The sequence below is a fragment of the Protomyctophum bolini genome (assembly GCF_963924005.1).
Source record: "Protomyctophum bolini genome assembly, chromosome: 7".
NCBI lineage: Eukaryota > Metazoa > Chordata > Actinopteri > Myctophiformes > Myctophidae > Protomyctophum > Protomyctophum bolini.
This window is the reverse complement of record NC_137868.1, coordinates 31527737-31541482: the sequence shown is the minus strand read 5'-3', so window position 1 is coordinate 31541482 and position 13746 is coordinate 31527737. Positions and strand designations below refer to the sequence as shown.

The 13746-nt window shown below is 42.9% G+C and overlaps 1 protein-coding gene across 1 annotated transcript in view; it reads left to right on the top strand.

Annotated features, from left to right (window-relative positions):
• The first annotated feature begins 1288 nt into the window (after positions 1–1288).
• LOC308318163 (eukaryotic translation initiation factor 3 subunit H) overlaps positions 1289–13746 on the top strand; it is a 51919-nt gene continuing 39461 nt past the window's right edge. Inside the window, exons 1-2 of the mRNA XM_080767591.1 lie at positions 1289–1449; positions 7191–7347. Of these exons, the coding sequence (XP_080623717.1) occupies positions 1345–1449; positions 7191–7347 (262 nt within the window). The 5' untranslated portion in view covers positions 1289–1344. The remainder of the gene's footprint in view (positions 1450–7190; positions 7348–13746) is intronic.

Below are 13746 nucleotides of genomic sequence, written 5' to 3'. Positions count from 1 at the left end.
TTTTCAGAACACTTAGCTTCACAGTGTACATCCTGCAGAAAGGTACTGTTGTATGGTCAAAACAACCATGTAAGCTTTCCAACCTGTTCTAGTTGCACTTGTCATTAGGTTTTCATGTTAATCCATAAAGATAAAGGTTTGTCTGTTTAAAGTTTGCCTGAATTTATCTGGCACTATATATAAGTTTCACATGATTCTGGCCACTTATCACATTGTAATTTTTGTACCTCTACATTATGTTTATTCACCTTTGCATTATCTAACTTGGTAATGTATTTGTTACAGTTGATTGAGTTCGTTATCCCACATTTTTAGTCTCTGGATAACTTGTAGTTGTGATACATCTGTAAAGATTTGAAATAAAAGTGTTTTAAGTATTTGGTATTTCAGATTTATTCACTGTTCTGGTCCTCACTGGTCTGTCGAAGACTGACATATTTAAGTACTAAAAGTTTAAAGAAATGTATTGCATGAGTCAGTTTGCAACTTTATTTTTGAGGTTCAAGTTACTTTTGTTTAATGGCAGATCTGATCAGGTCCAGAGGGGAGTAATTCCCTAGACTGATTATATTTCTTACATATTGGGAATCCTGACCCCAATGACCTCGGTCCGGACTTCACTGGTGCTGAATATGTGGGAGATTCACCAACATGCTTGGGCAAATATGTGCAGAGTCCAATCTTGCCGACTCCAAAACCGTAATCGGCTTATTCAGAGAGTCGATTTTCAGCCACATTTTGGGGGAGCAAGCAATGTAGTTTTAAAAAGGAAATAGCAGGACAGATGGACATAAGCAATTGAGATTCAATTTCAAACCATGCCTGCTCTTTGACCCTCTAGTCATGGTGTTGTCCTAGCCCCTCTCGGAACCCTCCATAAAGCTTTTATGAAATTTGGACTTTAAGCTTTAAAGTCTTAAAAATGTCAGAAACTTTACTACCATTGGGTTCTGCTTGTGGGGCTAGGTGTTGTCCCTGTGGGCTAGGGATTTATGATCTGTTTATCATCCCACCAGGGTCACTCATTCAACAGCACAGGGTTAGCCATATACTGTTATTAATGGGAGGTATTATAAAAGAGAGTGAAAGCAGCTTACCTGTGAATCATGCAGCAATGTTGTCTGTTAATGAACTCAGCTACCTATTTTGTGTTCGTGTTAATGTCATTTTAGAATTGCAATAAAACGAATCCCATGTTCCTACTGAGTTGGAACTACTAGTAGTTCGTAGCTCACGTTCCCACACGGAGCAGAAAGCGAGTGGACGCTGTAAGCGGAAACGTCCGCCACAGTCTTTCTTCCCTTCTCGCGTGTGGCGGAGCATAGCATCATAGCATAGAACAGAATGGCTGCACGAAAAGAGTCCGCATCATCATCAACCCCAAGCCCTGGGATCTCTGCTGGTGGAACCCTGGACTCTCCCGTGAAGCAAATCCAAATTGAAGGACTGGTTAGTGTAAATCTTTTATCAGCACGTTAGTTAGGTATTGAAAAATGAGGCCCAGGCGAGGATGCTAATCATCATGGCGGACCCGACACAACGAGAACTCCGTCTTCAGTGTTTCAATTAGAGCATTGTATTTATCTTTATTATGATTGTTTCACCATCATCTAATTAAACATTATTTTCATAGTATACTGACGTAGTGTGACTTACTGACCTTTCATAATAACTAACTACCGTAGGCTAGGAATTATTGGAGAGACCGGGTAACCCCAGTCCTAGCCCTACAAGCGGAACCCAATGGTACTGAAGTCCGGAGGGGCTACCCCAGTCCCAGCTACTGAACAAACCCTTAGTAATTATCAATATGGAAGTAAGAAGTAAAGCCATCAGGTGCCTGTACAGCGTGCTTTGGTTGGATCTATGTCGCAGGTACAATCCAAACCTTGATGTCAAGAAGGAAGGCATTGGGTACAATTATTTTAGAGTTTAATAGTCTATGTTATAGACAAGGGTGGAATACTCTACAGCATGGGTTCCCAAAGTGCGGTCCGGGGACCCCGCTAGGCTCAATTAGAGATATATAAGGAACCAAATGGACCCCAATGGGTTAATTGTTCCATTTGTACACTGAGTTAAATTAACAGTGGTTTTACAATATAACTTGGGGTACAGAAATGCCATTAAATTGCATAATGCGTGTGAATTTGGGTGTCCATGAAATGAATATGTTTAACTGTAAAAATCCTCCCTTATGGGGTCACTGGCATATGTTTTCAAATGGCGGGTCCGTGGCCTAATAAACGTTGATTTGGGGGTCCTTGACACCAAAAAGTTTGGGACCCACTGCTGCGTTCTGTCTGTAGTGTACTGTAGACTCTACAGTACACTAGGCCACTGCGCTGGTATTAGAATTTAGAGCATCTTTTTGGTTTTATCCCCAAAACATCACAGTTGTCTACTGTGATATTTTGTACTATACTTACTGTATATTTTATGATGGCAATAATTCATTATATTTTGAAAGGGTTTGCAAAAGCAATGTAATTGGCAGTGGTGGCCAAATCACTGACCATCTCTTCTCCTGGCATTCAGCATAGCTCTCCTGCTCCATAACCAACAAGAGGCTCTTTCTGCTGCATCCCCCATCCTGCGAGCTCTACTGTCTTTCTCACCCTCCCTGTCATCCCAACAGCAAAGTGTGTTAAATTGGTTTTCTAGTGACAATATTAATACAGCCTAAATTTCATGGAGGGATTAATCTCTGCAGCGTTCTAATTTTAATTTGTAGGGTGTGAGCTTGCACGACTACCTGCACCCCAATTTGACCAATGATCTGTATTCAATTATTTGCTATGGTCACAGTTTCCCCTCAGTTTGGCTTTATGCCCTAATGCGCTTATGATCTACCCATAAAGGCCAAAGTGGCCTTGATGCCCCCTCTACACTGACCCAGTGTGAAAGCTGATATCACAGTTTTCTCTTTTTTGCGTTTTAATATAATATGGTTTGTCCCTAAAACGTAACAATTCCAGGCCTGACTGACTGGCACAATAGTCATATTTTCAGCTGTAGAACCTATGCATGACCAACAGAGGGCAAACCTGCGTCACTGTCAGATGGTGACAAATTACAATCCCTCATTCCAAACACTACAGATGGACACAAAGCAGCTGATTTGCAGCCCAGTGTATTCCAACACTGTAGCAGCCGGACCTTGACTTGAGATGCTGCTTTCCTTTTATCTTGCTCATTAAGGCTGGTCTACAGAGCCTCAGCTCCTAATCTCTAGTTGAAATATTTTACCTGAATTGCTTATTATATTCACAAGATATTTTATTCATTTTCTCAACCTTATCAAACAACATTTTAATAACACATTTTTAATTATGCACATATAAAAGACCCAATTTCTCGTGCCTGGCCTTGTTATGGATTTGAATCTCTATAAAGTTTATTTTGCACGTATGTAATATCTATGCAGTAGTTTCTGTTGCTGTTCTTGCCACCATACCACTGTGCTCCTGAGTCAGGGTCTCTAGGGTCATGGGGTGCTGCAAAGCGGTGGGGCATGCAGCACTCACTGAAGTTTATAACTGCCTAAAGGGATAGAAATTATGCATTTTTGTAATCGACACTGAAGCCAAGTCATCCACATAACTGCCTGGAACTCATCCAGATGTGCTAATATTAGAAAGAAAACATCAATTCATTTTCATTTCACTGACTTCAGTTTAGGTAAAGCAATTGTCTGCTACCTATGCAAATGGTGCATTTATATAGTGCTTTTATCCAAAGCGCTTTACATAGTGCATTCATTCACACACATTCATAGTTCATACACAGATGGCAGAGGAAACTATGCAAGGCTGAAGGCACCAACCTACATATCGGGAGCAGTTAGGGAGTCTTGCTCAAGGACACTTAACTCTGACTATAACTCTCGGGGAGCCCGGGATCGAACTGGGAACCTTGGGTTCCCATCCGGCCACTCTACCCCTGAAACACTGCCGCCCCCCATCTTGCTTTGTGATACTTTGATTTCCATACTTAAATAGTGGAGGGTTAATATCTTTCTATGTCGTGGCCTGTCCATCAAAATGAACACGGGTGAAAATCAGCAATAATGACAGATGGATGCTCCAGAAACCTGACAGGAGTCATTCAGGACTGAAATGCAAAAGCAGACCCCAAAATAATTCCACATTTGTGGCGCACCAGTAGCTGACCGTTTAGTGCGTCAGCCACGTAAATATAACAATGCCCCCCACTGTCCACTCCATTTCCGGTATTGTATTTCAGCTTTATTTATTATATATAGCCTAGTAATTTAAAATATATATTTTTTATTTTGGGCTTAATTCAGGGGAACACAAAGTGAGGTTATAATGTTATATTCAGAAGCTTATGCTGATTTAAATGTTTATTTAGTAGTGGTCTAGTGGAGTGTTATTTTCTTTCAAGTCCACTTTCACTTAGTTTCCACAGGGACACAACCTAGCAGGTGCTCTATTCCCCAGAGAGTTGTAGCCTTCTCTCCTCTCCTCTGCCTTTCAATACCCCCTCCCCTACCTAACCAAAATGAGGCAGGTTGCCACATCTTTGACATCTGCATGAGACAGGAATGCAACGTAGCAAGGTTTACAGTGCCTGCAAATGAAGTGAACACTCAAGCTAGATTTATCTATTTATCCCTTCTTCCTGTTCTTCAGTCCTTCCTTGTGCCAATTCTCATGGATTGTTCCATCACATCGTGTTTCTCAATGGAGTAGTCTACTGCCAACATGGAGTATAGCTTTTTGTTTACACTTTAGCGGCGCAAAAGAAAACATGGCATCGTCGGTCTTGCTGTACTTTCTCATAACTTGTGCCCTTACCGTTGTAGTGGGCAATGCATACAAGCCCCTTTGTGGGTGAGATAAGATTTATGATTAGAATTAAATGCAGCCAGTGGGGGATTTTGTGCTGCAATTGATTTTGCGCAGTTCAATTTTAAGCCTGTTGATTTACAATTTTTTGTCCACATATCAATCTCTGGGCTCTCCACATGAGGTGAGCTCTCTAGGCTAGCGGCTGGTGAGCTCGATCAATAAGTGTGTGTGTGTGTGTGTGTGTGTGTGTGTGTGTGTGTGTGTGTGTGTGAGAGAAAGTGTGTGTGCGTGCATCCATGCTTAGTTGTACCCGTGGCTCTCAAAAGGGCTTTGCTTCCAATTCCTGATGATACTCGGCACAGGACAGCAAACCCAAGAAATCCACTGAAATCTCTGCCCATTTTCATTTGCTCCTCCAACTGTTCTCACAAAAGGATGTTTCAAAGACCAGCAGCCATAAGCAGAGTCAGGGGCCCTATATATATATATATACACACACACACACACACACACACACACACACACAGTATTTCACCCGTTTGTGTGACCTACCAGCAGTCTGTTTCTCCCCCCCCCCCCCATTTAGCCCTCTTTCGTGTCTTGGTCTCATCCAGACCATCAGTATTTAAGTGCAAGATGAACAGATTGCCAGCATCTAGATTGCTAAGAGCATTGTGTACCCTAGCTATCTGACCTCACTGATGGAGGGAGAATGGAAAAGCCATTTGCTGGCAGTGAAGGCAGCCTAGGCGTGAGGGCTTTGAAAAGTACCAGGCACACCACTGATCCTGATGACTTTCATCCTGGCCCTCCTCCCCCTTCACTCCCTGTCTGAGCACATCTATCTATCTCTTGCTCGCTCACTCGCCCGCTCTCGCTCACTCACTCACTCACCTTTCCATCTTTCTCGACCGTCCCACTGTCTCGCACCATTCTACGTCCCCTTTCTCTGTCACTTGTCCTTTCCATTCCGTCCATCTCGCCATTACATTCCTGGCTCTTACTGTCCTCTCCCTCTTGTCCATTTTCTTTTTCCTTAAATGTTTTACTCATTTTTATATTCTGCCATTAACACGAGACTCCGTCCAATTGGAATGCACTCTTGCGTCTCTCTTTTTTTCTCCTCTGTGCTCCATCCATCCTTACCACTGACCTGTCATTCAGACCTCCACCGCTCCGAGTCAGAGGAGGTGAAGCAGGCAGGGAATGAGATTTGTTTTGCCCCACAGTTCCTCCCATACCATCTCTCTCTCTCCCTCCTAGCTTTACTTGTTGCATGACAGGGCCAGCACTCTATTGAAATAAATCATCTACTCCCTGGATAGCTTTCTACACATGAACATGGTAGGGGTGTGTGTGTGCGACTGTGCGTGCGACACACACACACACACACACGTACGTCAATGTTCAGAACAGAGGCATGCACGCACGCATGCACTAAGCAAGGGCTGAGGAGATGATGGGTGTTTTCTTGTTGTGCATGGCTCCGGGAGCGCCACCCTGGTGCCATCAACGCGCGCGCGCGGCTGTGCGGGCACGCATTTGTGTGCTTGTGTGTAGTGTACCTGCATGTTATTAATGCCCGTGGCTGTGACCTGCCCACACTCTTATCAGGTTGATTTATGCGTTCTCCAGCCACACTCTGCTTTCAGCTCCATTCCTATTCCTGTTCTTTCTGTTGCTTGGCTTTTTGGTCCCTGCATGTGCATGGCTTACCTATTTTATCCACCGCATGCTGGTCAGACATGTGTTTTTGTCACTAGGTATATCTGTGTGTTTTATTTGTGAGAGGCCGAGCCGTAGTGCTTGTGTGCTGTCTGTAGTGTCAGTGATGCAGCATTAGTACCTAAACTAGCTCTTCTATCATGTGGAGGCTCGTTCTACAGGTCATTTTACACCTGGCATTGCAATCTCAATAACGGCAGCAAACGATCTGACTGTCTATTTGTGGTCTAGGCAGTTCCCTCTGTGTGTATTTGTGCTTCACACTGTTCTTAAATGTTGCTTTGTGTCTTATCGAGGCACACACTTCTGAGTCCATCTTCTTAACTGGACACCATGCTGCAAAGCCTCTAGCCTTTTATACACAGTTGAGTTTCAGACATGCTGTGAGAGGAAAAAGAGTAAATTACAAATTGCTGACTAGAGAGGGGTTGAATTGTTCTACTCTGCTGCCAAAATTTTGGGTTAATCAATTACGGGAACCCTAGAATTGAGAGATGGAATTAACATAAACCAGAGGCAGAAAATGAAATAATCGTTTGAAGATTACAGGTCCATGACCCTAAATTGGATCAGGTGGGCACAAGGATATTGCCGAAGACTGCAGTCACTGCACATCTTTTTGTGTTAAAAACGATGGAACTGTTTCCCCAGGTGGTGCTGAAGATCATCAAACACTACCAGGAGGAGGGGCAGGGCAGTGAGGTAGTCCAGGGTGTCCTGCTGGGGCTGGTGGTGGAGGACCGCCTGGAGATCACCAACTGTTTCCCTTTCCCTCAACACACGGAGGATGATGCGGATTTCGATGAAGGTAGGCACCACTTAAACCCTCTAGACCAGGGGTCTTCAACGTTTTTCAGCCCAAGGACCCCTTAGCTGAGAGAGAGAGAGAGAGATGGGCACCTGTATAAAATGATGTTGCAGATTTAACCTTTTCATAGATGGCTTCATAGACTTGTGTAGCGGCGTTGTGTTGATCCATGTTCATGTGTATTCATATATTTAACAGTTAAACCGTCAATACTTGGTAAACTTGACCTTTCACTCTACTCTCCATCTCCTAATGGAGACAGTAGAGGAAAGGCCTTGGGGGGCCCTAGCAGAATCAGTTGCTTGCACCTCTGCAGAGTTTACATATTTCATGCCAATCCAGCCAGTAAGAGAGAGTAAGTGAGAGATTTTGTTTGGGACTAAAGTACATACGTAGAGCCCCACAATGCGGCTGCATAATGCAAATTTTGCGATCCATCCATTTTCAAGATGTGTGAATAAGATGGACCAAGAGTTTGGCTATGCATGCAGGCCAATTTGTGTGTTTTTAGTTAACTCGCACTATTTTGTCAATCCTTTTTGACTAAATTTGAGGATATCAAAAGCTTATGAGTAAGACTAATGTAAAAACTAACCAAAAATATATTTGCGGCTTAATCACAGAAGTACCACAAAAATCTGAGCTGTAATAATCACAATGAATTGCCACATTGGAGGGCTGATGGCATTAGCAAACCACTGGATACGACAGGAAGCACGCACATCTCCAGAAATTCTACAGGTGCTGGTCAAAAATACGTACAATGAAAAAGGAGGGATGTCCGTACACTGAATTGTAGCTCCCAGGAAATAATGTTCCTGGTAGCTACAATTCAGTGTGCGGACATCCCTCCTTTTTCATTAGCAATCCACTCCCTTATAATGATGGGGATTTTGCATGTGTTATTGGAACAGACCAGCAAGGGCATGTGTGGTTCCTGTGGTAAACCAATACACTCACTATCAACATTCAACATGCATTTGTGTGCATGTGTTTGCATATCGTCTCTGTCGGGAGGAAACCACCTAACTCTATTTTTTTTTAGGTTTTACATAAATCAATGCTATTGAACACCCTTTACGTCTGTGTGTTAGTTACAACAATATTGAACTCTAAGTATTATCTTTGACAAAAAAAACTCTATAGGACCCTAAAGCAGCTAAGTCCACCACCTCTCCCCCTCTCATGCAAGTAATTGACAATTTATAATGTCAGAATACCAACTTTGATGAGGCAGTATTGCATTGTTAAAAAAGGTTTTCTTCATCTCCTGAAACAAAAATATTTTTCTTATCCTGAAAAATGAACATTTTGTCTTCCCGACAACAAAGATATGCAGCTGGTGAAGGAGGTAGAGGACAAGCGACAAGATTGAGGCTAGTTTTGAGAGAATTGAAATGTTTAACCCAGTGTAACCCTAGCTGTGAGGTACACAACAGGTGTCGTTTAATTTCCAGACAACTACTAACTACAGTGTAAAGAATAATAACTGTTCTCCTGTGTGTGTGTGTGTGTGTGTGTGTGTGTGTGTGTGTGTGTGTGTGTGTGTGTGTGTGTGTGTGTGTCGTATGTGATGTCCCTGCATTTACACAGTGCAACTTAACTCTTAGTCCTAGCTGGGTACCACATTACCTGGGTTAGTGCTGCTAGGGTTGAGGATTGGTCAAATGGCTCTAGTATGTGTGGGCTGTGTGTGTGTACACATACATGTGAATTTGTGTATCTCATGCTTGAGTTGCTTCCCCACTTTCACTATATTTTTACTGCACCTTGTTAGTGCTCAGACAAATGACCAATGTGAGACAGAAGGATCTGAGTAAAGGAGGACATTCTCACTAGCAGGCCACCACTGCTAACAAGCAAATGTGTGAGTTTCTGCAGGATGCGCAGCCTACAAAGTTGGCCAAAGGTCATTACCGTTAGGAAATGCGTGCGTGTGCTCGGTCGATCGCACCTATGTGACTCTTGTCGGGTTTGATTTGTCTTGCCATCTGTCTAAGTTAACAAGGGCTCCCCCATGCAGCCCCATACCTTACACCTTGTGTACTGTAAACCCTGTAGGTGTATAATGAAAAAAATCTCTCCTTGGTCTTGGGTCCAGCTGTGACGAAAGGCAATATCTAGCTATCAAAGCCTTATGATGGGACTAACTTAAGGGAAACTGCGTTTTAGAATGAAGGAAAAAAAGCTGGAAGTCAATTCATGGTGCGTAGGCAGGGTTGGTTTGTCAAAACTCTATGGAAAATAACATGGGGTGATCTTAATATCGTCTACTATAAGCATTGTGGTCCAAAAATAAACAAGATGTCTCTGCGTTATTGTCGGGGAGGTGTCTCTGTATCGTTTGCGACAGTCAGTCACTCATATATGATACAGTCTGCCTCTAGCGAAAATGTAACTAATTCAGCAGCAGTAACATTAGCGTTTTCTCTCAGTCAGTTGATTCTTCATATCCATATGAGTGAAGCGGCCTGGATGATTTGTTTATTTTTCAAACAGTTCTAAAATTCTCCTATAGGGATTACAATGCAAATAAAAAGTACATGAACCCGTGGATTTGAGCCCTCTACCGATATTGAGAGAGGTCAGACTTCGGTGCTCTATTACTGTTGTGCAACAGTCCTGGCCTGCAAATGTTGAACGTGTGCGCAGAAAATTACAATTGTAATTAATATTTGATGAGCCAAATTGTTTCAAGTGAAGCACAGGAAGGGTTCAGATACTGTGCGTTCTAGCTCCAGCCACTCAATGGCAATGAGAGTGTATTCAGCAACGGCGCTGCCTCTGCATAATTTGCAGATTGATATTCCTCAAAAGTTCCGGAGGCGAACTGTGAGATGAATGAGATGAGGCTTCAGATTGGGTCCTGGGAGAAGGACCCCGTCGATCGGCACGTAGCGACTGCATGACCAATAAGTTCTCCCTGTAACTGTGCTGCATTCAAGCTGGAGCTGTGTGTGTATGTGACTGTGTGTGAGAGACTGCATGCGTGCCTGTGTATGTGATTGTTTGTAGGTTTGTGTATACGCATCCTAACTGCTGTTTATCTGTGTCTGTTGATGTGCACAAGCCTTGTGCGTATATCTGAAATGTGTCTGTCGGACTTTGACTTGTTGTCACCCCGTGGCCCTACTTCTAAGAATGACTCCTTGGGTCCATCTTGGGACAGGTGAGATTTGGACAGGTTTGAGATTCCCCTGCGTGTGTGTGCTGCTATGCTGCTTTTCCATCAACAGGTGCCAGTGTGGAGCTATGATTGCTGAACAGGAGGCCATTGCAATAGCTGTCTAACTAGAGGGAGAGAAAGATGGAGAGAGAGAGAGAGAGCAGCAGAAGCAGCCCTTGACAAACAACCTTGGCTGAACCCCCCCTCCCCCCTTGCAAACTTTGTCCTTGTATATTTAGCAGAATATACAGAGATTAGAACAATGTATAGGCATGAGGGCCTCTGTTCTCTGGGGCTCATTTGACACGTGTGAGTGGCATGTTAATAATGTCTGCCCCATTGCCCTCCATCTGTCCTGATGTCAGGGATAATTGGGGACTGATACACATTCGGGATGTCACAAGGGATGATGGCTAGTTGGCCTGTATATTGGTAAAAATAGAGTAGAAGTCGACCGATTGTGGATTTTAACTCATTTTCTGCTAAGAGCGAGACCGCAGTCCGCCTAGGGCGAGATCGGACAAATAAGGGTTTATAATGTTTAATAATGATTTTTGCCGGCTCTTGGCGTCATCACCTCCCGGCAACGACTTCCTTCTGCGTTGGTGATGTTATCGATCATTTTCCTTCATCCAGTCCATCTTTAGCGACAATCTAAAGCGACGTTTCTATTGGAATTGATGCTCAGATTGAGGTGATCATACAGAATATCCATGTTTTACGAGCTCAATAAAAAATTATTGCGACCTCGCGGGACCGTTTCAGTGGTTGTGATCACAACAAATGCCTCTAACATGCACCCCTGAAATGATTCCGTGCTACCAGAAGCGCACAAAAGCCTTGTGTCACTTCAAAATGGGGCCGTGTGGCTTGAAAACTGTGGTGCTCTGAGCCAACAGCACCATCTAGTGGTTTGTGGGGAAGATTTAAATGCTGCTATATAATAATGATGGATTAAAGCAGGAAACGGCTGATAGCCTTTTGTCATCGGAAATGAACAATCTTTGAGCTGTTGAACCGAACATCTAAGTCCAAGTAATAAATATCTACCTAATCTGGATCTCTACATTAAACATTTTAATTTAAAGTCTGTTAAATATTTATAGCAAGGAAAAATAGACAATATTATCCAGACTTAATCATATGCACACGGATATATTCAGCAAAAGCGGTGATTAAACGTTCAAATGTGCACGATGAGGCGTGCACATATGGCTAGGCAAATTACAAGCAAGGACAATCATGTTTGCTGGTAAAACAAAAATGTCATGCTTTCATCATTTCAGAATAAAGCTGTCTTAACCTTAATTTAAATATAAATTATCTCAGGTATTATGTCCCTGTGTGAATTTTAGAGGCTGCGCACGCAGCCATTGACTACTATTGGAGCCAAGTACCGCAGATCACTATCATTTATTAAAAGATATCCAAAATTATTCATTTGTCAACCTCTTCAGTACACACAGAACCCTGTTTGATTTCACAGAGACAAGAGATGGATTGAGTTGTTTTATGGACTCAATTGTTTATGTAATTGGTCAATATGTTTGACATATGATGACACCGTGGGTGCTTGATGTGCACATACATTTTGAATGTTGCTCTAAATGGCCATAACACCACAGATGGTTCACCAAAGTGATGCAGTTTCATCTGCAAAGTACCTAGAATCACAACATATGATTGCAAATCCGCGATACTGCACATTTTATATCCTGGGAATAAAATGCAAGAGAAAGCCCTCATAAATCCTCACCAGTTAAACAGCTGATAATGTCTTTCTGTGCACTTTGATTAGCTCCACATGCTTGCAAAGCCCAGTGTTATTGTCAACACCTGTGGTTTTCTTGGAGAGGAGTTGTTGTGTAATGCCACTCACCAGGATGTTGAGGCATTAGTCACCCCCTCGTCATCGAAATGTAAAAGGACATGTCATGGAAATGGTACAATTGTACAACATCCCTGGGATTTTGTACAATTTGGCCTGTGGTGTTAACCTTTCTATCTTATTTTTCTATCTTGCCTTTGGCGTGGACTGGCATGCGGTGCCTATCGGGCGGCTTTTTGGCCAACACTGGTGGTATCCAGTGCCAGCTGCTCGCACACATGCTTGAGATTGGCCTGAAGAAGTAATTGGAAGTGTGTTTTTTCACAGGCCTGCCTTATAGAAACACGAAGCCCATTAACGGATAGTCTCGTCCTAGCCAAGAAATGTGCATTTTGGACACGTGTCAACATACCAGAGCATGAGCACCATTTAAATGATAGCCTGAGATCTTTTTAGATTTAGCTGACTAGGTTGATTTTGTTCATTTGGAGCACTATCCTGTTTCACTTTCCTCTGTCTGGATTCAAATGACAGTCCCAACAATATATACAGAAGCCTCGGAAAATCCTTCAAATATTGTCGTAACTTTACCCAGGCTTTGTTGGCTCGCCACTCTATAACAAATCACTGACCTTTGAGTGCCTCGAACGTTCCAACATGAATGGCTTTTCTTTGTATTCTAGAGTCGTCTAGTTGGCACCATGTGGAAGACGGGGGTGTTCTGATCACCTGTGTGTGTGTGTGTGTGTGTGCGCTGTGTAGCATTTCTTTCTATACATTCTAAATAATAGGAAAGACCAGACCAGAGGCAAATGACAGTCCCAACAGCAAATGACAGTCCCAACAATATATACAGAAGCCTTGAAAAATCCTTCTAATATTGTCGTAACTCCCAGGCTTTGTTGGCTCGCCACTCTATAACAAATCACTGACCTTTGAGTGCCTCGAGAACGTTCCAACATAAATAGCTTTTCTTTGTATTCTATAGTTGTCTAGTAGGCACCATGTGGAAGACAGGTGTGTTCTGATAACTTGTGTGTGAGTACTGTGTAGCATTTCTTTCTATACATTCTTCATAATAAGAAAGTCCAGATCTGTGGGGACAAAATCCCAGGCGACGAGGACCAATGCCAAATCCCTATGGTTGCAGATGTAGTTGTCATACATACCCACTTTTGACATACTTACTGTGCTTTCTGCAGCTGAAGTATTATTGTACCACACTACCAGGAATTGTTTGGAAAGTCGAATGGAGGGTCAATTGCGGCGGCACATATCTGGGTCTTGGAAAATAGTCATATTGTCATATCTATAACTTCTAGGGAAGGTAACGCAGGGCCTGTAATGACGTGTCGCACACAAAGGGAAATGGATAGGCTAATTGCAATATGCTCCCCTGACTGAG